The sequence below is a fragment of the Lepisma saccharinum genome, chromosome 1, assembly GCF_977018435.1.
Source record: "Lepisma saccharinum chromosome 1, izLepSacc3.1, whole genome shotgun sequence".
In the NCBI taxonomy this organism is placed as follows: domain Eukaryota; kingdom Metazoa; phylum Arthropoda; class Insecta; order Zygentoma; family Lepismatidae; genus Lepisma; species Lepisma saccharinum.
The window spans coordinates 162,629,360-162,654,008 of record NC_139229.1 but is presented as its reverse complement, the minus strand read 5'-3'; the positions used below and the strand labels follow the sequence as shown (position 1 = coordinate 162,654,008).

General features: G+C 35.7%; 1 protein-coding gene across 1 annotated transcript in view; it reads left to right on the top strand.

Moving 5' to 3' along the window:
* Nucleotides 1–24,649, top strand: part of pav (kinesin family member pavarotti) — a 55,367-nt gene that overhangs the window by 18,070 nt on the left and 12,648 nt on the right. The window contains exons 7-12 of the mRNA XM_083141657.1: nt 4,883–4,993; nt 5,208–5,269; nt 5,836–5,966; nt 7,772–7,875; nt 8,163–8,267; nt 12,312–12,458. Of these exons, the coding sequence (XP_082997783.1) occupies nt 4,883–4,993; nt 5,208–5,269; nt 5,836–5,966; nt 7,772–7,875; nt 8,163–8,267; nt 12,312–12,458 (660 nt within the window). The remainder of the gene's footprint in view (nt 1–4,882; nt 4,994–5,207; nt 5,270–5,835; nt 5,967–7,771; nt 7,876–8,162; nt 8,268–12,311; nt 12,459–24,649) is intronic.

Genomic DNA, 24,649 nt, shown 5'->3' with positions numbered 1-24,649 from the left:
TCCAAAAATAGGCTCTAAAAATCTTAAATTAGGCTAAAAAATCTTGAAGTAGGTTCCAAAAAACTTAATAGTACAAAATTCCTGAAAAATACTGATTAGATACAATCGTTAAAAGCAAAATTTCACAAGAACCGTAAGAAATTTTAATAGGTAACAACCAAATATTAATTTTCTAACCAAATTTTCATTTCTATACATAATTTTCAAAATTGCCCATAAATTATTGTAATGCTATACTTGTGCTGTTAGCAGAAGTCACTCCTTCATATGAAAAATGAATTGTGTGTGTAATTTGCTGCACAATATTAGGGTGGTTACTCACTTGCAATTTCTTGAATTCCGGGAATTATATGTGAATTTTTGGCTCCAGGGATTATGCGTGAATTATTGACTGGGAATGTAGATGTTTTTTTCTATTCCATTTTTTCTCTGTGGACGTGAAAAATTGCAAAGTTTATTAATCTAAATCCAATTAAATTTATGCATATTTATAAATGGGCAAGTTTCTCTCAGTTTAGCTTTTATTTTAAGAAAATAAGCTGCATGGAAAATAGAACAGAATTTTCTCAATCAGTTTACTTTGTTAGTGTTTTTTGCAGAACAATTTATCTGACACGTAAGATTAGTGCAAAATAGGATATCTTGAAGTTCTTTGGATAATTTTTGAGTGCATTGGAATCACACATTTGTGTGGGGGGTGGTGAGAGTGGGTAATGTGTTAGGTTGGAATGGAGGAAAAAACTGCTTGTACCTTTGTGTTTTTTGAAAGTTCACGTTGATAACCAGGAATTACACTTGAATTTTATCATGATCCTAGTGACCACCCTGAACATATTTTCATCATATCCATAGTCAAACTCTGCCTTTTGTCTGCGAGGATCATTTTACATGCTGCAAATTATCTTTCAACAGAAACATGGTCAATGGTGAAACTTTGAATGCTGAAACATTACTTCTCAATGTGTGAATGCCACAAAGCACCGAACTGATGGACCAGAAGTTTGCACTTTGGACTGTGCAGACAATAGTGGCGATTGGGTGCCAAAACTGGTAAAGGGGGGTGCAAGGAGAGTTTACTTTCTCTTAGTAGACAAGGCTTAGCATCAAAGCTTGATGCCCACTTAGACCGCGATAACCCTTAAGATAACCTACAGATTTCTAGCCGGAAATTCCATGCTTCCTTCCATGCATTTTCCTGTAGTGGGTGTTACATCATTTGATTTGAATAGAAGCAGACAACAGAAGTTCTGTTGCCGGATAGTTCAGTGTTTTGCCACATCTCGGTGGGCGCCAAGTTTAAGAGTCCATAATACTGTGGCAAAAAGGAGGAAACTGGCCCCTCTAATCGCCACAGTGTGCAGGTAACAGTAACGTCAAACATTTTGTTTTGTTTAGAGCTTTGAAAAACATCATAGACTTGGAAGGATGGAAATTGACAGAAAACATATTTCAAACAAGTCAGTCATTGAATTGTTTCGGCACCAAACCGAGTAAATACCTCTGTGAGATGTAAAAACCCTGTACAACCTAAAAAAAAAATTATAAAAACCTACAATAGGTTATAACTAGGGCTCGGAAGTTGAGGAAAAATCCTTTTCTTTCCTAGTGTCTGAAGACGAGGCCCAACATAATATACGTTCATTTTGGGTCATTGTAGGCCAGAAAAAGGTGGCTTTTATTTGTCCTTTTTTGGCTTATTGGTCCTTTTTTAGTACTTTTTTTTAAGGTCTTGACAGGTTTTGTTTTTTTTGCAACTTCACCTTCTTTCGACTATGTTTTTATTGCCCATTCTCAATGCGAATCATCATCAGTTCATCACCTCTAAAACGTCTTTTCTGTAGTAAAGAAATAAAAGAAAGAAAAAATATATTTGAACCATCCCTGAAACGAGAGAGAAACAATTTTGGACGATTGAAATAGGATCCGAAGTCCTATTTCTGTAACCCTAGTGTGGTTAGGCCAAATATGATTCTTCAAATATGATTTTTCAAATTATGTTAATCTAAAAAATATATAATGTCTGTAAGTAGATGCATTTCATTCATATAGTTTTTTCGCACTGTGTTTTCCATACCACCAGAATTTTTTATTTTTTTATTCATTAAATATGTAATTAAAACTGAAGTTATTAATTAATTTGGATCACATTTATACGTCCCTTTTTTCCATTTTTAGGTCCTTTTTTTCTGATATTTTTAGGTCTTTTTATAGGTCCTTTTTTTGGCAATTTATAGGTCTTCAACTTCCGAGCCCTAGTTATAACAAACAAAATAGGCTCTATAAAACTTCATCAGTTGCGTTTTTTATGAAACGCTGACATAACTTATTTCTTATTTACCTGCAAAGGAAAAAATAGGTTAAAAATCTAAAATCTGAGGTCTACTGATGACAGTAATATGGGGAAACAGGGAAGAAGTACAGACACAGCTTGATAGTTTGAATGAGGAAATTACAAGAGCAGGAATGAAATTCAGTGCATAAAGAGTGAGGTGCTAATAACAACAAGAAACAGAGCAAGAAATGTACCAAGAATAAAGGTGGACACGGAAGAGTTGAGGGTAGTGGAGCATTTCTTATATCTAGGAAGCATATTTGAGAGAGGGGAAGAATAGAAGATGAGGACGTAAACAGAAGAGGACAAATGGATGGGTGACTCTTATCAAAGCATTCGAAGATTAATATGGAACAGGGATGTACCTATGAAATGCAAGAAGGTAATATATAACACACAACTATGTGTCAATAATTATGTATGGAGCAGAGACTTGGACAATGACAGAGAGACGAAAGAAAGACTCAGGCAGTGGAGATGAAATTTTTAAGGAGTATATTTGGGGAAGACTAAAAGGGATAGGATAAGGAATGCGGAGACACGACAGACAGTGGGGGTAGTGAAGCTTCAGGACAGAATAGATCAGGCACAGATGAGATGGTTTGGACACATGAAGACGATGGGTGCAGAAAGACTACCAGTAAGAGCTTACAATGCACAAGAGTGGGAGTAAGGCTAAAGGGGAGACAAAGATGTCTGTGGAAAGAGCAGATAGTGGAGAGTGTTAGAAGAGGATAAGATTGGAACACCATGGAAAGAGAGGAGTGGTGGAAGACCAGAAGAAAATGGAGAGGCTTGACTTCTATGCCGACCCAGCCAGAGGCAGGAAACAACAAAGGACGATGGACACACATGCCCATGCTAGGACCCAAACCTGGAACAATTGACGGCAAAATCAACTTCTCAACATGCTCCGCCACCGAGGTGACTTTGACATTTGCCTTATAAAGTAATAGCAGTGGTTCAAGTTGACTCAATACAACCTGTAAATGAAGATTGATTTAAAGTCACTTGAATTGTAAAAATCAAATCTAGACAGAAAGTTTTTAATCTTAATTTCAAAAGTCCACTGTCAAGAAGTGAAGCAAAGAGCCGGCTCAATTGTCAAGCATGTTAGGTTCTTTAACTATCAGTTTTGCCACTTAAGTTTCCAGGTTAGAGGTCCACTTGCGAATGTGTGTTCTTTGCAAATGTTCCCCACCAATTTCATATGGTCACCACTCATTGCCATCGTCACAATAGTCAAAAGTGGCAGAAAAGTGATGCCAGATAATAAAAATACAAATACAAGAAGTGAAGATAATGAATGCAGTGGGCCTTTGAAATTAATGGGATAAGCATCACAGATACAGTAGCTTTCGTAAAATTTTGAAGTGTTTTCTGCATAACATCATGAACCATAGTTTGTGTTGTGAAACTGCTAAATAGCTTCTTTTTGCAGTTTTCACGAGTGGTGAGAGTGCATTTATAATCCAAATTATAGCATAACTACTGTTATATGCAGCATCATGTATCAAAATTAATGGAAGTGTAACACCTTGGTTTGCAATAGTAGCTGCTCTCCCCCCCAATCATATTTTAGGTAGTGCGTACGTAGAAATGATATGTTTGAAGCTTTTCTGTTAATACTAACACCTTTATGATTGTGATTAATGTGCAATGCCAATGAATACAGATTATATCAAAATATAGAACAATCATCTACAACATCGAAATTTTTCAGCGAAAAATGCAGGCTCTACCAGGACTCGAACCCGGGTCTCTGGCATACCGTGCCATTGCTCTACCACTGAGCTACCGAGCTGGCCTGGCCTCGCCTGATTTTTTGCTGTCGCTGTTTTACCTGCGTGGAATCGTTTAAGTCTCTGCCATGTTTCTACGTAGTACATCTTCTATGTGTGCCTAATCTTCAATAATCATTTACAAATGTTTAATAGTAGTAATTAAAATTAAATGTGGGGGAAAAGGTAAAACTATTTGAAAGAAAGATTGTGTAAAATGGAGGCTCCATTGCAGTTTGGTTAATGATTGGTTTCAGTTAGCCTTGTAAAACCTTTATGTATGCATATGTAAATACCACTTGGCAGACTTTTAAAAAGATATTTCAACTGCCAAGTTATTGAGTGATTTGAAAGTACTATAGATTCTAAAGTAAAGTGTGCATAACATTCAATTCTGCATGGTGGCGGCATACTTTGCAATCCTATTTTTCATTCATGATGGTTGCGGTAAACGCTGTTTAAAATTACTTATGTGAAGTTTAGAAGATTTCACACTTCCGCCTTGCACAATTTAATGGTTCAATTAATTTCGAAGATCCACTGTCTTCATTCACAAAATGAAGACAGTGGATCTTCGAAATTAATAGGATTGAACCATTAAATTGTGCAATGAGGAAGTGTGAAATCTTCTAAATTTCACGTAAGTAACTATTTTTCATTATTCTGAATCACTATTTTTGTATTTTAATTTTAAATGAAGTAGAGGAGTGTTTGAAATGCAGCTTTTCACTGATAATTTGTATAACTTGATGTTTCTGTCTTTGTGCAGCATGTGATGAAATTTGCCGAAATGACTCAAGAAGTGCAAGTGTCGAGACCAGAGATTGGAAAATGTGATCTACCAATAGGTTTGACACCTGGGAGGAGGAGGGCCAATAAGGTTAGGACAAAAATCTATATTTGTAGTCTTTCACCTCAAGTGAACATAATTAAGAAAAGTATCTAATTGAAAAACAAATGCTACATTTAAAATGTTTTTTCAGTTTTGTTTGGATATAAATAATGCAGCTGTTAGTTTAACAGAATATTTGTTACGTTGGCATAGAGATTCCTCTACTGTATTTTTTTTACAGATCTTGAATTTTTTTTCACAGGAAATTAGAAAATTATTCCAGCAGGCTGAGGAAAGAGAAGGGGAGAACGGCCATACTATCAGGTAAAGTTAGAAATTTACTGATATGAAATGTTTGTATGTACTGATAGGTCTTCTATATATAAAAATTGTGGATAAAAATAGTGTGATGATCTAGCATGAAATAATACAAGTTTGATCTGAATTATTTCATTCACCTCTGTAATGCATGTGACCATGACTGTGATAAGATTTTCCTTAGGAAAAACCACACATTGAGAAATTCATAGAAAAACAGGATACACTAATTATGCCTTCACGTTCATTAAGAGTAATAACCAAATTATAGAATTTGTACTCCATAGAAATAAGATATGTCTTAAATATCAGTCTATCCCATTCATGTGTTAATTATTTGGAGCATAGAGAGATGGAGTGATTCAATTGTACTAATTAATGTTTCAGAGCATTATTTTCTTTGAAAGAGATTTTATGAGTGTATATTTTTAAAATTTGCAATGCTTGTTAATTGGTGCATGTCTCATTTTTACGAAATCTTTCCTAGGTCATGCACTATCTTGAATTTCAAAATTCAATATCAGATTTGCACTTACTGTATTAAATTCTTATTAAAAGACTATATTTTTCAGTTTGCGCCCTCCGTTCCCATTGCTAGAACTTAGAGGCCCAGATGATGATGTTACCATCAGGACAATAGCCACGTTTTTGAAAACTCAGCATGAGAAGGATGTGCAGGACATAAATGAATTTGCAAACAAATGTAAGTCTAATTAATTAATATATAGCTTATGCCTTATGCTACATTAAAAATAATAAATGGTTGATTAGTTTCTACTTTTATTATTGGTTCTATGACCATCTCTACATCAGATCAGATTCACCATCTCACCTGAAGAAAACTGAAGCCATGGAGAAAATGTGAAAACTGGAAACTAATCTATTATTTATTTATTTATTTTTTTGGAGACTGAAAAGAGCAGAGTAGTAGGGCAATAATATCTGTTGTTATGTTATTGATATAACATTACTAATATTTTACCGATCTCAAAAAAATATATAAATCTTCTATGAGGAGCCTGAATAGTTTGTTCACCTTCTCAGTTAATGTATGCATGTAGCCAGATGACTTCAATAGTTTTGCCTTAGAAAAAAGAAACTTTGTATTTAGACATTCAATTTACAAAACCAGGACTAGACTTTTATAGTAATAAAAATAACACACTGGCAGAATTTTGCACCGTTACAGGATATTTATAGGTATATCAGATTGATAAAAATTACATGGAGGTTTATGCTGATGAACAATACATCAATTTGCCTATGTTGACTGATACGATACAGTTCAGATTAATCTACACAATCTGTAGTATATGTTGATAGTGATAAGCAGGTGCCGTGAAACAACTGTTGTGCTTTCTGCTGGCATTTGTTTGTCATCTGGCAGCATTGCAGGGTGGTGGTTGGCAGGTTGGACTGTGTGCTGCATTGTGTTGATAGTGCAGCATGGGTCATGTTCTTTGGGCAGATGAAAGGGGGTTGAGTGGGGGTGACCATATTTTTTCTTGTGGTCTGGTCTGGGATTTTCACTAAATTCGTAATAGACACTTGCTCAAGTAAAGAAGAAATAATTGAACTTGGAGACAGCTTGGATGTTCCTTTACTTGTTTCCTTGTCCTAAAAACTGCCTGACACTTGGGGGAAGCAGCCTGAAAGTGCAGCTGCATTTCTTGTTAATATGTATGCCAGGTTAGGTACTTTTGTCACTGAAAGCACCCTCATTTTCTGAGTTGCCTACGTGTTGGCCTGATAGTTTAAATTTCATATATATATTTTTTAAATTCCTTTTGTCGCCTTTTACTTTATAAATGAAAATTGGGTTTCTTGTAACATAGGCTTATAGCCTAATCTGTACTGAACAAAACTAGCTAAATTTGTAACTGTAGCATTCGTAGTCGTGGATGTATAAATTTTTATTAAAAACTGCATAATTTTAAATTTCTCGCTGAAAATACACTGGTGTTCAAGGGTTAAAATCTAATCTATGCCTACAGTGCTGTGCCTTGACACTATGCTGTTACCAGACTAGAGTATTGGGGAGATGGAAGCATGCAATGCAAATACATACAGAGACAGATATTATCTTTCATTTTGTGTGTTTTCCTTACTGAAGTATATTTGAAGTAAAAACCAAGTACTTATCTTTAGGAACAGATCATTGGATGGGGGGAATCCCCTCCTCCCCCTGGGATTTCGCACCCTGTTGTGTAGACTGTAATTTTAATGTAGAATTGTGTTTAGAATAACACATTTGGGGATGACTTTATTCAAAGTCATCCTTATTGAGCCAAAAGATGTTAGATATTAACTTGCACTTTTGAAAATGAAACATTTCTGAATTCTACAAATTACAAAAGCTTGTTTCTTCTCGAAAAGAATGGCAACCCAGCAGCAATTTATTTTTCATATGAAATTTGAATTCAATACTTTGTTGTCAACACTGGCAAACTCAAAAGTTGCATATATGTACGTTGGTCAAATTTTATCCTTTTTTTTTTTCATTTTCAGATGAACGCCTTCGTAGTCAACTGTTTGAGATAGAAAAGAAAGAAGTGATGAGACAGCATGAAGAAAGAAGCTGGAAAAACATGCACGAACAAGATATAAACAAGGTATTACATTTAATGTGAATATATAGTCAGTCCATCACTGATTCACTAAAGGTCTGATTGATACATCATGAAATGTATTGTCCGATATAAATTTGAAATACTAGCAGTGAAAAATCTTGCAGCACATGGTTTCATGTATATTGTAAGTTTTAAAAATTCTGTAAACTTGCATAAAACACTGTTAAGTTCAGATATGTAAACAGAATTCCCCCCATTTGAAATTATTTCACTGTTTAAATTTAGTATAGGGCCTTTTGTATTTCTACAAATCTGGTTTACTTTTGCAGATCCAAAATTTAATAGATGAAAATAAACAAAAGGAAATTGAAATCAGCAATTGGCGGGTAAAATATGAAGACGTCATGAGCAGATACAGGAGATTGGAACAAGAGGTTTGTATGTTTTGATGCATTTTTATACATAATGCATAGATGTAAACAAATATTATTGAAGTCTGCAATATGTGTGATGAAGATGCTATATATTTTTTTTATTTGTGAGGGCTTGTATGGAACAAGTTGCTCACAGATTTGTTTGGATCTTGACAAAGTCATACATGAAAGGCCTAAACGATTAACTGTAAGTAGCTCTAGATTTAATCTGGAGGAGAACCAGAACGCCACGTGTCAATTATTGAATATGTGGAGATAAAAAGAGGAGAGATGCACATGTATCACCCAATATGAAGCTAGCCAGTGTGTTTTTTTCCACAGAATTGTTGTATCCTAATACATTTTCTTGACCATGAGTACTGTCATTGTGTATGTAGACTGTCCCTTTGGGATATGTATAGTTGTTCTCCCTCTGAATTAAATTGGAAAGACTTTGTCAATCAATACCAGATTATTTCTCTTACATGCAATGATGGAAGATACAGAGGAACTATGACGGTATCAGAATGAGTACCATCATAACGTGAAAAATAAAATAATTCTATCACTTGAAATCTACGATTTAAGTTCGTTTTTGGTGGATTATATTTGTAGAAAATTAATTTGCATCACTTTGGCTTTGTTCTAGTTGAAGTACGTATGTAAACTTTAAGCATTTAAAATGTTTTTATATCTCAGCGATGTAATTTGGTTGGTGATGTATCAAGAATGTGCTTACCGTGAATTGCTAATTTATGCAAAATCGCACTTATGTTTGGTTTCAACAGCTTTTACTTACTCATTCATTACTATATGGGTACGAACATGTATTTAATATGTATTACTAACACGTACAAACCATTTAAGATAAGTTTTGGCAGAATTTCGACGATAAAGTTACGATTTGTTAAAATGAGCGCCTTGAAGAGTAATCCTAAAGTTGTGAAACATAGCCAACTCACATAAAGGGAAAAATCTAAGTTGTCCGTAAATAACCTTTTTCCCACCAAAATTGTAAAACTTAAAATAACTGTAAATGGTAAAAAGAAAATACGTAAACAAGTAATAGAGTATTGTAATATGTTTTATTGTATCTAATTTATTTTACAAGCATTTTCATGCATAATATCTGTACAATTCATAATTGTCATTTGAAAAGTATTCGCAAGTTTGTATTCTGTGCTTAAAGTTGTAACAGTGTGAGTTTGGATACACTGCTTCATCTAAAAGATTGACGACGACTAGTATGGAGTCGCTAAAATTTTCGGAAACTTAAAGTGAAACTACTTAAGTATAACAATGAAGATTTGTTCATCAAATGTGATACAGCAGTGCAGATAAGTATAATATTTGCATTCAATACTTGAAATTGCGTCGCAAAGTGCATAAAAGGTCCAGAGGACATTAAAATAAGTACCCGATGGAATCACGTAAAATGGCAGCCATCTTCGCTTGAAACTGAATTTTCAGATAAGTATTAAACATGCATGTACCTACATAAATGAAAGGCCTATTTTGAAAATACGAAAAATTCGCTTGCTTTGAATGTGGAAAGTCTATAGAACACACAAACACATATAATTTGTCTTGGATAGTTCTTCGTTATAATCGAGCGTTTAGTGCAAATCGTCTCGTAAAAAATCTTGGAAACTTGGAACAATTTTCATATGCTGATAAGTTGACTTGAGATCGTGACTAATATGTAGAAGAAGTTGATATATGAAAATGTGATGTTGAAATGTAAAATCTTAGTTGATTATATGAATGTATGCTTAATACGGTGTATGAACGGATATTTCGTACTTGTGAAATTTGTTTATAATACACTGTTCATTAATACTTAACATGTGGTAATTTTCTTTATTTCTGCAAAAGTTAACGCAGTTATTTGTAAGGTTAAGTTGATATATGAAAAATTTGGATTGAACTTTTGGGCAACTTATGATTTGAAATACTAAAACAATTTATTAATCCCTTTATAAGAAATATATGACCGTGTCATTCAATAAGCCGAGGAAGAGCGTCATAGAACCTCAAGTTTGTTTCTCAAGGGACCAAGGTGAAAAACTTAAAATGCTGGAAAGTGTAAAATACAGGAAAATTTTACAGCATTTTCCTCTATTGGGACTGTGAAGATTGAAAATGCCGAAAAAATGTAAAATCTGGGTTCCACTATACGTGGGGGTCTCAAAAGAAAACTAAATTTTGTAGCAAAAAATTGTGTATTTCTATGTGTTACAAATTTAATCTCCTTCAAAGTACTGTCCATTTCATTCAATGCACCTGTCTAAACGTGTTTTCCACTTTTCGAAGCAGTCCTGAAACTTAAAAAGAGAGGTACAATTTATTACTTAAAATGGATTATATAAAACTCGTCCCTTTTTTTCCTTCCTCTTTCACGTCCGCAAAACATTTTTCTTTGAGGACTTTCATTCGGGGGAATAAAAAGAAGTGTCACGGAGCGAGATCAGGTGCATATGGCAGGTGGATAAGCTGGGTCATGCTGTTTTTGGTTAAAAAATTGTCACAATCAAGGCACGTTGTGGTGAAGCCACCCCTCCCCACTTTGCTACAACTCGGGGCATTTTCATGTCATTGCGTCAAGCAAAAGTTTCAGAACTTGTAGGTAAAATGCCTGGTTAACAGGTTGACCGTTAGGAACGAATTCTGCGTGAACAATGCAGTTTGCATCAGAAAAAGGAATCAGCATCATCTTGGCTTGCCACCATGAGCGAGGTTGGTCTACAAGTGACAATTCACCATTCCTGAAGTGGGAAAACCACTCGTAAACTTGTCTTCCCCAGAGCAGCTTCCTTATAAGCTGTTTCAAGCATTACAACTGTTCCCCCTGCCATTTTCCCTAGCAGAAAACATAATTTTACAACCGCATGTTGTTCAAACTTTTCAGCCATCACAAAAATTGACGAACAAACGAGAGGCGCTTAACAAAAAAATTTACTACATGGCACCATGACGTCGCTTGGCAGACTTATGCAGAAGGGTCTCTGCAAAAGACATCTAGCAGCGGAAGCTTGTACTACAATGGGCCTACCCACCAGAGAATGAATCAGATTTCTTTTGGGTCCCCCATGTACTCCTATTGCACACTACTGCTTACGTATATTAGTTTGCCTTTATTGCACTTAGATAAGAGCATACTATGGATGCACCCTTCAAAATAAAATTGATTCAAAAACCATGTAAAAAATGGCCATATTGTTTCACTATTATGAGCATGCATATTTAGTTTTTGACGAAAACACGATATGTGAAATAACACATTTTGGTGTTAATTTTTAATGTTTTTGAAAGGTGCGAGGTGCATTTTGCTACCATGTTTTGTTACGAAATGAACTACAAAATGCAAAATTTAGGGTTTATTTACCGATGCGACACCTTCTGAGGTCTGAATTATCCTGTAAGTAATGCAAATCACAGAAAATTGATTAATTCTGCTGTAAATATTTGAGAAGCAAGAATGGACTCCTTTACACAGGAATCTTAATACTCGGATAACATGCTATTAGAAGTGAAGTGTTAATTTTGTGTAATGAGTGAAGTTTTAAAATCAAATTTAGGGTTTTATTTACCATTTTAACCATATGCCATTTTATATACGCCCAGTTTTGTACAGATATCTTGATCTTTTATTTACCTTAAATATGTGACTAACTATTGTATACCAGCCATGATTTGTTTCTCATGTTTTCTGAGATTTACAAAAGCAGTAGTACCTCACACCATGAGTTCTGAACAGATACATAAGAGTTGCAGAAAAAAATTGCAACACTTGAATGAAAAATAGGCAAATTTTGGAATATTTCTGTAACTTGGTGAATATTTTCAAAGATTCTTTTTTTAAACACCTAATCATTTATGCGACAGTCAACATATTGTAATATCTTGTGTGTCTTCAGTGCTTATCAACTGTTCTGCTTGTGTAGGTAGTTTCAAACTTAGTCTTGACATATTAAATTTTACTCTTTCTTGTAGGCAATGTCAAGTATTTTATTAATTTCATCATTACTACTTTGGCTGTTTTAACTTATGCAATGTATTTTACAGAGTGAAGAATTGAAGTTATCCAACCGGCAACTTGAAATGGACAAAGAGAATCAGAAACACAGGTTGGTGGGAAAGATAACTGAAGAAAAGAAGAAGGCAGTTCTAGTCTGCAAAGAACAAATGAAGGAGCAGAGACATCAGTACAAGGTAAGCATTGCAGCGGAACCCGCTTAATATGTTCAGCCATCCAGGTTCCTTCAAAAGGCCATGTTAGATAACACCCTGTAACACGATTTTTGTTCCTGTGTAGTGAGTTTTATTTCCTAAAGGCTTCTGGCTGGAAACCATAAAAAATGCCTATTATTCCCCTCAAACCTTGTTTTTGTGACCAGGACAGTGTTATTTTTGAATTTCACCTGTTTTCAATGAGAAAATGTACGAATTCGTGTTTTTCATTTACATAAAGAAAACAAAAAACACATATACATCAAAAGTGACATATATTTGCACTCTAGTTGAGAACAAAATTATTGCAAAAGATTTAAAAATGAGTAGTTTTCCGGGATTTACGATTTTACTGTACATTACTTTCACAAATCAGCCCCCAAATATAGTCTCCCATCATGTTCTCGTTACACTGGCCTTGGTAGCGACGTTCGAAGTCCAATATATCTTGATGGAAACGCTCGCCTTGCTTCTCCGAGTACGCTACCATGTTATCCTTAAATGTATGAAGGTGAGCATCGAGGACATGAATTTTCAGGGACATCCTGCAGGCCATTTTGCCGTAATTCTTCACCAGAGTCTCAACCAGTTCCACATAGCTCTCGGACTTATGATTGCCCAAAAGCCCTTAACCACTAAGACAAAGCTGTTCCAAGCCGCTTTTCCATTCTCACTGAGCTTCTTGGGAAATTCTTCGCACGCCAAAAGCTTCTTTATCTGTGGGCCAACGAAGACACCGACTTTGATCTTTGCATTAGACAGCTTAGGAAAGAAGTCTTGAAGGTACTTGAAGGCTGCTGACTCCTTATCTAAAGCTTTGACAAATTGTTTGATCAGGTCCAATTTAATATGGAGTGGAGGCATTAGCACCTTGTGGGGGTCTACCAGTGGCTCCCACTTGACGTTGTTTTTTCACCACAGAGAACTCTGTCCTCTGTGGCCAGTACCTCGTGTTGTAGTGCGCTTTGATGTGTCTGCTGTCCCATAGGCAAAGATAACAAGGAAACTTGGTAAAACCACCTTGGAGACCCATTAGAAATCCTATGATTTTGAAGTCTCCGATGACTTCCCATCCATACTCATCATATTTCAAGGTATCTAGCAATCGCTTTATGCTGTTGTAATCCTCTTTGAGGTGGACTGAGTGAACTATAGGAAGAGACGGGTATGTATTTCCATTATGAAGAAGCACGGCTTTAAGACTTCTGGACGAACTGTCAATAAAGAGGCGCCACTCATTTGGAGTGAAGTCAATTCCAATTGCTTCAAACAGACCGGTGACATTGTGGCAGAAGCAGAGTCCATCTTGACTTATGAAAAAAGCTGGAAAAACTTTGATCATGCTTCCTCTGATCTGTTATTTGCACACTTTCATCTAATAAATTCTACTGCTTAAGCCTGGATCAAGGGTTCTGCATTGGACTTGGTGAGACCAAGATCTCTTATTAAGTCGTTAAGATCTTTTTGATTGGGGTAGTACAGGTTTGTAAGTATCAAGATCAATGTCTTCCTCACTCTCTGACTTACTACTCTCGTCTGAAGAGGGCAGCTTTTTCTCCGGAGGAGTGGGCATGGGAAACTCAGGGCAATGTGGCACAGGGGCGATGGACGAAGGTATATCCGGATATATAATAGCTTGCGCATTCTTTCCAGCCCGACGTTTGGAAGGATCCAACATGCAAAAGTAGAAATTACTTGAGTGGTCAGTGGGTTCCCGCCAAATTCTTGGGATATCGAACTTCATGGCCCACTTTTCTCCTCTGTACCATCCTGCAAAAGACAAAAGACAAAAATAAACTAATGTGTATTTCCACAACATGTTTCACATATGAGATATGTAGATATATATTTAATATGCACAAAATTATATACTTTTATTAACTTTGTCAATCAGGTGCACAACTGCACCCAAACCTTGTGATTTAGGTGCATTACTATTGATTAGGTGCACAAGCAACTTACAAAACAGGATGTACAATTCAACATTAATGTGGGTAAAAATAAAGTATATAGCAGTTTATTAAATGTTAAACTTGTAAGGTGTTAGTAAAAGTAATTTTTCAAAATACATTTGAAATGAACAAAAAATTCTAGGCCTCTTCAAGAAAACCCTAAATATTTAATATATAATTGAAATTATTAAAATTTTACATTTTAATTTTCCATCTTACCTTCCAGAATTTTTTGCAGTTCTCGCAGGTGAAATGAGGTGCCCAGGTTTTGTCTTGTTCCCCTACAGACATGCCGAAATATGCTCTGTATGCTTCACACATTTTAGCAGATGCTTTCACAGAGTACTTATTTCCTCTTTTCTTGATAAAATGGCCACAGACATAACAAAATTCATCTGCCATATACTTGCAGCCTCTTGATGCCATTGTAAACGTGTATCTAATTAGGCAGCTAGGACGACAATGAACCGTTTCAAACTGCACGATTTGCACTATTGTTGCTGGTAGAATGCCAAGACCTGTCCATTTCAGTTATAGGGGAGACCAGTATATTGCTACAGCGTGCAATATGACACGTTATTTATCTTCTTTATTCGTAATGAGAAAAAACGTGTACTGGAAAAGTGTAAATCTCAAAACATCATTGTCCTGGCTACAAAAACAAAGTTTATGAGGAATAATAGCCATTTTCTATACTTTTGGAACACAAGGAATTAGGAAATAACAATTATTACCCAGGAACAGAAAAAAAATATTTTTTTGTTACATTGTGTAATAGGACTTTCATCGCAATTTTCCATCTTGCCAGACTGGAAGTGGGGTAGCACTTCTAACATGCCACGTAAATATGAAATTGGCCAATCCTTCTACCTCATGATCGGAGAACAGGTGCACTGTTGTCAATGCTGCTTTCACTAGGGTTTGAACACAATTTAAGTGTGACTGATGTGTCTTGTTTGCCTTTCCCTCTCAACAAAAAGGCACATGGAAAATTAACAACAGAACTTGATCAGCATTCACTTTACCCATACATTTACAGAATCCTTCCTAGTTCTCAGGGAAGCAGGAGGAGTAAAACTTGTTCGTGAAAACTTTTCCATTCTTCTCATTTGCAATGTTGGCTACGGAAAAAAATATTTCACCAACCTCGGTTATCTGCTATTGAATAGAACTGTACTTTTCCTTTTAATGGAAAGTTGTTTAGATTTCTCAGGGAGTAATATTGGATCTAGTCTAATTTCATTTATTTTTAATCTGAAGTTTTTTCACAAATGTATCATTTGGTTATCAGAATGAAGCAGAAAACTCACAAGCTAATGTGATTATTTTTTTTTACTATGGGCAGATGGGTGATATTTTACTCACCGATGGAAAAATGCATCTTGTCAAAACACACATTCTTCTGCATGGGGCAGAGAATGGTTTTACTATGCAGAGTTGGCAGAGTGCTTTTTCTATTCACTCATGTGACTCATGTGTTGTACAGTGATAAGAGGAAAAAAAATACACCTGGAGACGAGAGGGGTGCAGCAATATTTAGTATGTATCTAAATACCATAAAAATGCATATTTGGGCCAAAAGAGCATATATTTTTCTCATTCATCGGGGGCAGACTACTAAACCTGGGGTGTTTCCCCTCCTCTGGTATCATTAGAGGCACATATTTTTGGTAAATAAAAAAGTAAAATTTCGGTACAAAAACTGAGTCAATTTCAGGTTCAAAAGCGGTAAATAAAATAAAATATCGGTGTTATAGCGGTGAAAAAATGGATGAAAAGTGGTATATAAAAAGACATATTGGTTTTAAAATTGTGAATATAATCCTAAATTTGATTTAAAAACTACACTATTCCACAGAATTAACATTTCACTTCTAATAGCACATTTATGTAGTTAACATAGTATTAAGTTTATTTCTGTGTAAAGGAGTCCAATTTTACTTCTCCAATATTAACAGCAGAATTAATCAATTTTCCGGGAATTGCATAACTCTCAGGATAATTCAGACCTCAGAAGTTGTCATGTCGGTGAATAAACCCTGAATTTCGTGTTTGAGAGTTAATTTCGCTCTTTGCAGTTCATTTCGCACTATTTCGTGACAAAATATGGTCACAAAATGCATCTCACACCTTTCAAAAACATGAAAAATTAACACTACAATGTGTTTTTTCAAATTTCGTTTTTTCGTCAAAAACGAAATATGCATGCCCCTAGGTATCATTATTAGTCTTGCAACTATTACAAAGAGCAGTGTTTCTGCCCCGAATTTCTTGCTCCTGTGCACTCAATGGACAGATTAAAGGTGAGAGTGGGAGGAGGAGGGGGGGGGCTTTCCATGTGAAATCTGAAACAATTAGCATAAAGGTTAAAAGCCAATACCCCCCCCCCCTTATTTTGATATCTGAAACAAGCAATCACTCCTGGAAATAAACAATCAATGAACATAGCATGTGACAAGTGAAAAAAAAGTCTCAAACTTCCCCCACACGATCTCATTAATCAGCCATTGGTGTGCATGGCTACGTGATAATTGCAGGATTCAACCTGTTTCTCTTTTTTTAATGCAGCTAACTACATAGCAATATTGCTAGTGTGTCAGCAGAATTGACAGCATGAGAAAGTGTGTAAAGCAATAAGTTTTTTTTCCTCTCCAACTTGGTTCAGGAATGAGCACTACCGATAAAAAGAAAGAGCACTGTAGTCCAACTTCTATCTTCAACAACTGCCTTGTACTTAAAATAACAAGGAACTTTTTATTCCACCACCTGTTCCTTGAACTTCCCCTCCCCTCTTTTCCAGCTGGTCTCATTGTCTGGCGGTTGCTGTCAGCACTGGTGTTTTGTCTGCTGGCTACAAAGCTGTCACTTGCCGATATCTGCTTCTAACAGCAATGACTCATCCAATGTAAAGGAGAAAAATGGCATTGTTTTAAATCTGCAGCCTCGCAAGGCTGTTTTTCTTCGATTATGAATCACGAACACCAGACACAAAGCAAGGAGTTAAAACACAATAATAAACATCTTGAATCCTCAGAGCAGGAAGGAAATGAACACAACGCTAGATATAATATAATCCTGCTGAGCCTAAATAACAATTCCCCTATTTTGATGTCTAAATATGTGCAAGATTGACAAAGCTTGTTTTGAGTTCACTATATGCTGATGGGATATTGAGACTGGATATGCATTCAGTTTAAAGTAAGATCTGAACCATTCTACATGTCTGCACTGTGAACTGAATCCAGGATACTTAGATTTTAGTGTATAAAGACGATTGCCCCTTAACATCTAACTATAAATCAGGGATGGTGCAACAGGTGGGTGAGGGTGGGCAAGTGCCCACCCAAACAAATTCAAGATGTAAGTGTTTAGCAAAATATGAAAGCTTCAATAAGAATAAGTATATTATTGTCTTCATTCCATGCACATTTTTCTTATGAATATTGTCCCCTCTAGAAAAAGTCACATATTATCCTCTAAGAAGTTTTGCTCATTCACTGTTTTTAGATTTACATTACTGAGTAAGAGAACGAAAATCGTTAGAAAATATGTTCATGAATAATACCTGTCAAATGTATGTCTTATTTAAAACTTGAAACATGATCTAGTTCATACTTCTATGGCTAGAAGTAGTGCAATATCTGGCTACAGCCAAAGTGCATGTTTTCTGAGGTGAAGAGTACAAAATCATACAGAATGGAACAAATATCTTCAAACAACCAAACGCGTAAATAAAAACACGTTACTTCCATGTGGTATGAAAAAGAACTTCGAGGCTTCCTTATCCTAGCATTTTGGGTAGTGGGTGTTTTACTTCGATAGTATGATGATAATCAGAGGGTGGCAACTTTATATAAACATTTGGGAGAGGGGCAAATTATATAAAATGTACATAGCCTACTTCTTGAGGAATTTTTAGGGCAGAAAGTGTTTTTCCCCTAAAGTCGATGCCTATGGTGATGTGATAATTGTAAATAAATGAAACTCTTTTCAATTGTTTCAAAGTACTATGAACAAGAGAAGAATTACTACGTAACTATCCTGATCAAATGTGATGAATTTTTTGGTCAATTAATTTCCACAATACAGTATGTAAAAGTTTTCCCAAGCGCTAAGCATATTTTTATTGACCCCTAACGAGCATCTCTTTTCGCCACATGAAGATTTACATCAGGAAGTGGTCGCTTCTGTAATGGCATCGATTTTTCAATATTCATTTTGAGCAAATTCCTTTATTTTTACCATTTTTCAGTGATATCTTGTGTGAAAATTATAATTTTTATGCTGCAAATGTTTAATATAGAATGAAAAAAAAATGTGCGTTCCATGTGTGTTTTAAAACTTCCACATTGAGGCATTAATTAAAGGCAAAGATTCATACACACACACAATTTGGAAAACTCCTGTGATCTAAGTAAAAAGATCATTTAGGAACCAACACTCTTTCCAGTTGAAAACTACCAATATTGTAACGAGATATAAAAGCTCATTCATGTGAATTATGGAGAAAACAAATCTTCACTGTTGGTGTTTACATACCTTCTGTCGCCATCCTTAAATGCATATATGTATAATGTACACATAGCATGTGTCTTGTATCGAAAGAAGAAAGAAGATATTTCGTTTTGTAAAGGACATTAATTGTGGTGGCAAATAAAAGAGGATAGTTGAAACTTGTGCAACTGTAAAAGTCTAATTTAGTATAACTTGCTTTCTGAATTTAAAATGCTAAAATTACATTTGAGTGTTTGTTTTAAGTAATGAAGACTGGACCTGCAGTTTAAAGTGGAATCCAAACCACTATGTGCCTCCACCGGTTATGCTAAAATTAAGTTTCAAATATTTTTGCTACTAAGCGGCTTCACTCAGTGTAGTGGGAACCCTTGACCCTCTCTTAGGGATGGCGCTGGTTTCATATTTGTAAACTTCTTGTAACCTAATAACTTTCGCTGCCTTTTTCATTTGTAAATAATTTCTTCCACAAGTTTCATAACTTTCGTATGATTTAAACAGTACAACCACAGATAAGTTAATAAATTAACTTACCTGTGGTACAACCCTACTGTTATTTGTATATTCACCAAATGCAGTAGTAGGCTATGTGAAAAATTTCTTATTAACTTGAGGGATAAGACAATATATCCACCACACAAAGCGAAGTACACAGTGAGCAGTTGAAAGCATGGTCAGTCAGATACAATGAAAGAAAAGGGGACCTAAATGAGAGAGAAGTAAGGAGATTGTCAAGCAAGACTGACACAGGATAGATTATTTACTTAGCAGGATTAAACATCTTCTGTAATAAGTTGTAATATAGTGAGAAATTCATCTTCAGGACTTCTTACCTCCCAACTTCTTCGTTTTTAAATGACTGCTTCTGATTAAGGATGAGCACCTCCCCTTGGAAATAAAATCCTGGCTACGGGCCTGCACCAAGACCTGCCAATAGGTGACTGCATAGAGTCCCTTCACCACCTTTTTCTAGTGTGTAGTGATTAGAGAGAATTCAGATGAGAAATTTGATTAGAAGAATTTATGAAAATATTATATGCACGCACATATGTGTGTGAGAAGAGAAGGGGGAGAACACAAGCAGAGGATAAATAAGAAAATGTACACCAGCAAAGAGAAATGGGAAAAGAAATACAAACTAAGTTAGGGGGGAGGGGGTAGAGAAAGAGAGAGAATCATTAAAAATTTCACCTAAAAATAAAATATAAACAACCAAAAATTAATTATTACTACAATGAAGCCAACAATTATCCATTTATGTTAGTGAAAAGCATCTATGCTTTCTACCTGCCCACCCTAATTTATCAATATATGGAACCTGCCCACCCAGTCAAAATTTTCTGGCGCCGCCCATGCTATAAATGGTAATCCCCTTGACTGAGACTTCTAAAATTAGCAACAAATTACCAGTATACAGAGTAAACAGAAATCCCACACAATCAGATGCCTATAAATTGAACCTAGTAGGTGGCAGTTAAAAGCAGTCATCCACTGCCCCTATCCACGAAAGAGGGTCACGTTTTTCGCCACTGATTGTCAGTGCATGTCTTTCTTTTTTCCTTAGGAATTTATAATCTTTCCTGTTGTTAAATTAATATATTCAAGTGTGTAGTAGTGTGTAGTAGTTTGTTACCCACACTTACATCCCCTCTTGTGCTAGCCTGTATTAATTTTTTTTACAGGCCCTGGAAAACCTAAATTGAGGGTTCCACTGTATTTATATTAGGGATGGAACCGATTAATCTGTACTCTATCGGTATCAGCTGATATAGGCATATCGGTAAAATTACAGATTATTTTACCGATCCGATATATCGATAAATATCTGATAATTTAGTGCAAAATTCTGCCATTTTGTTGTAATTTTTATAGATAATCTCCATGCCATACTTTCTAAAAAAGTAAATGTCTAAATATGCAGTTTCTTTTTCACTGCAGTCACCTTGAAACACACATTTATTAAGGAGGTCAATGAACCTTTCGGGTTCTTCCAGGACCATTTCAAATTTTATATCGGATCTGTAGAATATCGGTATCGGTAAATTTTATATCTGTACTTTATCAGTATCGGCCAAAATTTCATATCATCCCATCCCTAGTATATAAGCACTACAACTGAAAATTTCATTCCAAATTGAAAAATTTCTATATACTCATCAGGTACTTCAACATCCGTAAGATTTATAAATAATCTGTTATCAGTGTTCTTAGTTTCTATTTTACCAGTTTCATCAACTTTTTCCCTTCTTTCATTGTTCTTGTATATAGTTTGTTCCTCCTGAATTAGCTGGTAGCAGGGACCTGTAACGTAACCCAACTTGTAACGCTGTCAAGTTACGAACAGAACTATCGATATGCGTTACAATGCCATTGGCGTTCCACACAGTACCGGACAGATTGGACCTACCTACAACCTGGGTAAATTAGGTGTACCATTACTCAACGACCCATTCGCTTCAGGTACTGAGTGGAACGGGTCTTGGATGGAACGGGTACGATCGTACCCGTACGTACTGTACCTGAACGGTGGCTACCGGGTACGAAATGGAACCACAAGTTGGTAACCGGTACTGAAGCACTATGACCAGCGCTTGTTATTAAAATACCGGTACGTGGATAGGAATGGATGAAGCGGGTAACATTTGTAACAGGAACTTACAGTACGTATCATAACAGTTTACTGTCAATCAAAATTCCACAGCAGCAAATGGAATACCGATAAATATACACTTCTTTGTTTAAAACTAATTATAATAACTTTAGAAAAAAGTAATTCGTGATCTTTCTGGATATTATTTATCCGAAAAATATGTATAAATGCTATCTAGTTTATCATTCATTAATTTGTTAATAATGGTATCAGCTATGCAAAAATTTTGAAGACCGTCACTCTAGCAAACTATTAACAATAGAAACAATTAGTTTCAACAAGCTCATGTATAATATACTAATTACAACGACCTGCGCAGAAGGTCGATATTCGTCATTCAGGCAACCTGTTACTAGGAGGCATGTGCAGTAAGTAGGCCCCATTACTTTTAAAATAGGTAGAGAAGTGAAATTGAGTTTGAAGGTAGATTATGCTCATTAAAGCACGACAAATCAACATGATTGTGGAAAACCGGAAGTTGATGGACGCCATATTGAAAAATGTTACTTCTTAAGATAGAGAAGTGAAACTCGGTTCAACGGTAGCTTATGCTAATTAAAGCATGGCAAATAAACATGATTGTGGAAAACCGAAAGTTGATGGATGCCATATTGAAAAATTTTACCTTTTAAGATATAGAAGTGAAATTCGGTTTGAAGGTAGCTTATGGGAATTAGAGCGTGGCAAATAAACATGATTGTGGAAAACCGGAAGTTGATGGATGCCATATTGAAAAATGTTACTTCTTAAGATAGAGAAGTGAAATTCGGCTTGAAGATAGCTTATGGGAATTAGAGCATGGCAAATCAACGTGATTCCGGAAAACCGGAAGTTGGTGGACGCCATATTGAAAAATGTTATTTTCTAAGACAGAGAAGTGAAATTAGGCTTGAAGGTAGCTTATGGGAATTAGAGCATGGCAAATCAACATGATTCTGGAAAACCTGAGGTTGATGGATGTCATATTTAAAAATGTTATTTCTTCAGATAGAGGACAGAAATTCGGTTTTATGATATTATGGATATTACTGCATTGGAAATCAACATGATTAGGGAAAACCGGACGTTAACGGAAAAAAATTACTTTAATATTCTACTTTCCTTTGGTGGTTGCTTATGTTAATTAGAACATGGTCAATTTATATGATATTATAAAACCGAAAGTCGATGGACGGCATAATGAAAAATCATTTTATTAAGATGAAGTGAAATTCGGTTAGATTATTGTGCTTGCTAATTCGAACATGGACAATGCATATGCTGTCTGTAAAAGTGGAAGTTGATAGACGCCATGTTGAAAAAGAAATACATTTGAGGGTCGATTTAGTTTTTATTTATTAAAAATTAAATATGAATTCCATCAAACTCAGGTTTTCCAGAATTATGTTCATTTGTCATGCTCTAATTCCCATAAGCTACCATCAAACCAAATTTCACTCCTCTGTCTTAAGAAGTAACGTTTTTCAATATGGCGTCCACCAACTTCCGGTTTTCCACAATCATGTTTATTTGCCATGCACTAATTACCATAAGTTACCATTAAACCGAATTTCACTCGTATATCTTAAGAAATAGCATTTTTCAATACGCCGTCCATCAACTTCAGGTTTTCCACAATCATGTTGATTTAACATGCACTAATTAGCAAGATCTACCACCAAATCGAATTTCACTTCTCTATCTTAAGAAGTAACGTTTTTCAATATGGCGTCCATGAACTTCCGGTTTTCCACAATCATGTTGATTTGCCATACACGAATTAGCACATGCTACCGTCAAACCGAATTTCACGTCTCTTTCTTTAAAAGTAACATTTTTCAATATGGCGTCCACCAAATTCCGGTTTTCCAGAATCATGTTGATTTGTTATGGTCTAATTCCCATAAGCTACCACCAAATCGAATTTCACTTCTCTATCTTAAGAAGTAACGTTTTTCAATATGGCGTTCATGAACTTCCAGTTTTCCACAATCATGCCAATTTGCCATGCTCTAATTCACATAGGCTACCGTCAAACCGAATTTCACTTCTCTCTTAAGAAGTAACATTTTTCAATATGGCGTCCATCAACTTCCGGTTTTCAACAATCATGTTGATTTAACATGCACTAATTAGCAAGATCTACCACCAAACCGAATTTCACTTCTCTATCATAAGAAGTAACATTTTTCAATATGGTGTCCACCAACTTCCGGTTTTCCACAATCATGTTGATTTGCCATACACGAATTAGCATATGCTACCGTCAAACCGAATTTCACGTCTCTTTCTTAACCCTTAGTACGCCGCGCGGTCTGACGAAAGTAAGCCCAGTGTCGCCGAGGCTTTGAGTGGGAAATTTGAATTCGTATACATAATGGAGAAAAATCGTAATAACTCTGGCACTATGGGACCAATCTACTTCGGATAACTTTTGTTTTGCAGGCAATACATCGGTGCATGCAACCATGTAAAATTTGGATGCCCCAACCGTAGGGGGGTTACGGGCGGGGGCTGCATCCCCCGAATTTCAATGAAAAAACATAAAAATGTGGAGTTTGCCCCCTCTTCTCCAGCTACTTTGGGGAGAAAACCGGAACTTTTGCTTTTTTTTTTTTCAAAGAATAGACCTTCCGCAACAGAATGAAACTTGATTCATGTTCGTGGGTGCAATACAATTTGAATAATAAAGGAAAAACTTAAAACTCGATCGAATTTTAGCCGATTTGCATATTATTCATAAAATTGTTATAACTGACACCATGGGACCAATCTACTTCGGATAACTTTTGTTTTGCAGGCAGAAGATCAGTGCATGCAACCATGTAAAATTTGGATGCCCCAACCATGGGGGGGGGGAGGTTACGAGCGGGGGCTGCATCCCCCGAATTTCAATGAAAAAATCATAAAAATGTGGACTTTGCCCCCTCTTCTCCAGCTACTTTGGGGAGAAAACCCGAACTTTTGCTTTTTTTCGTTCGTACTTGCATCTTGTGTAGCTACTGTGAATCTTTCTTCCCCGTTGACTCGGCTCTTTGTGGAAATATGTCCGGAAGGAAAGGATTGTGCGTTAGGGAAAT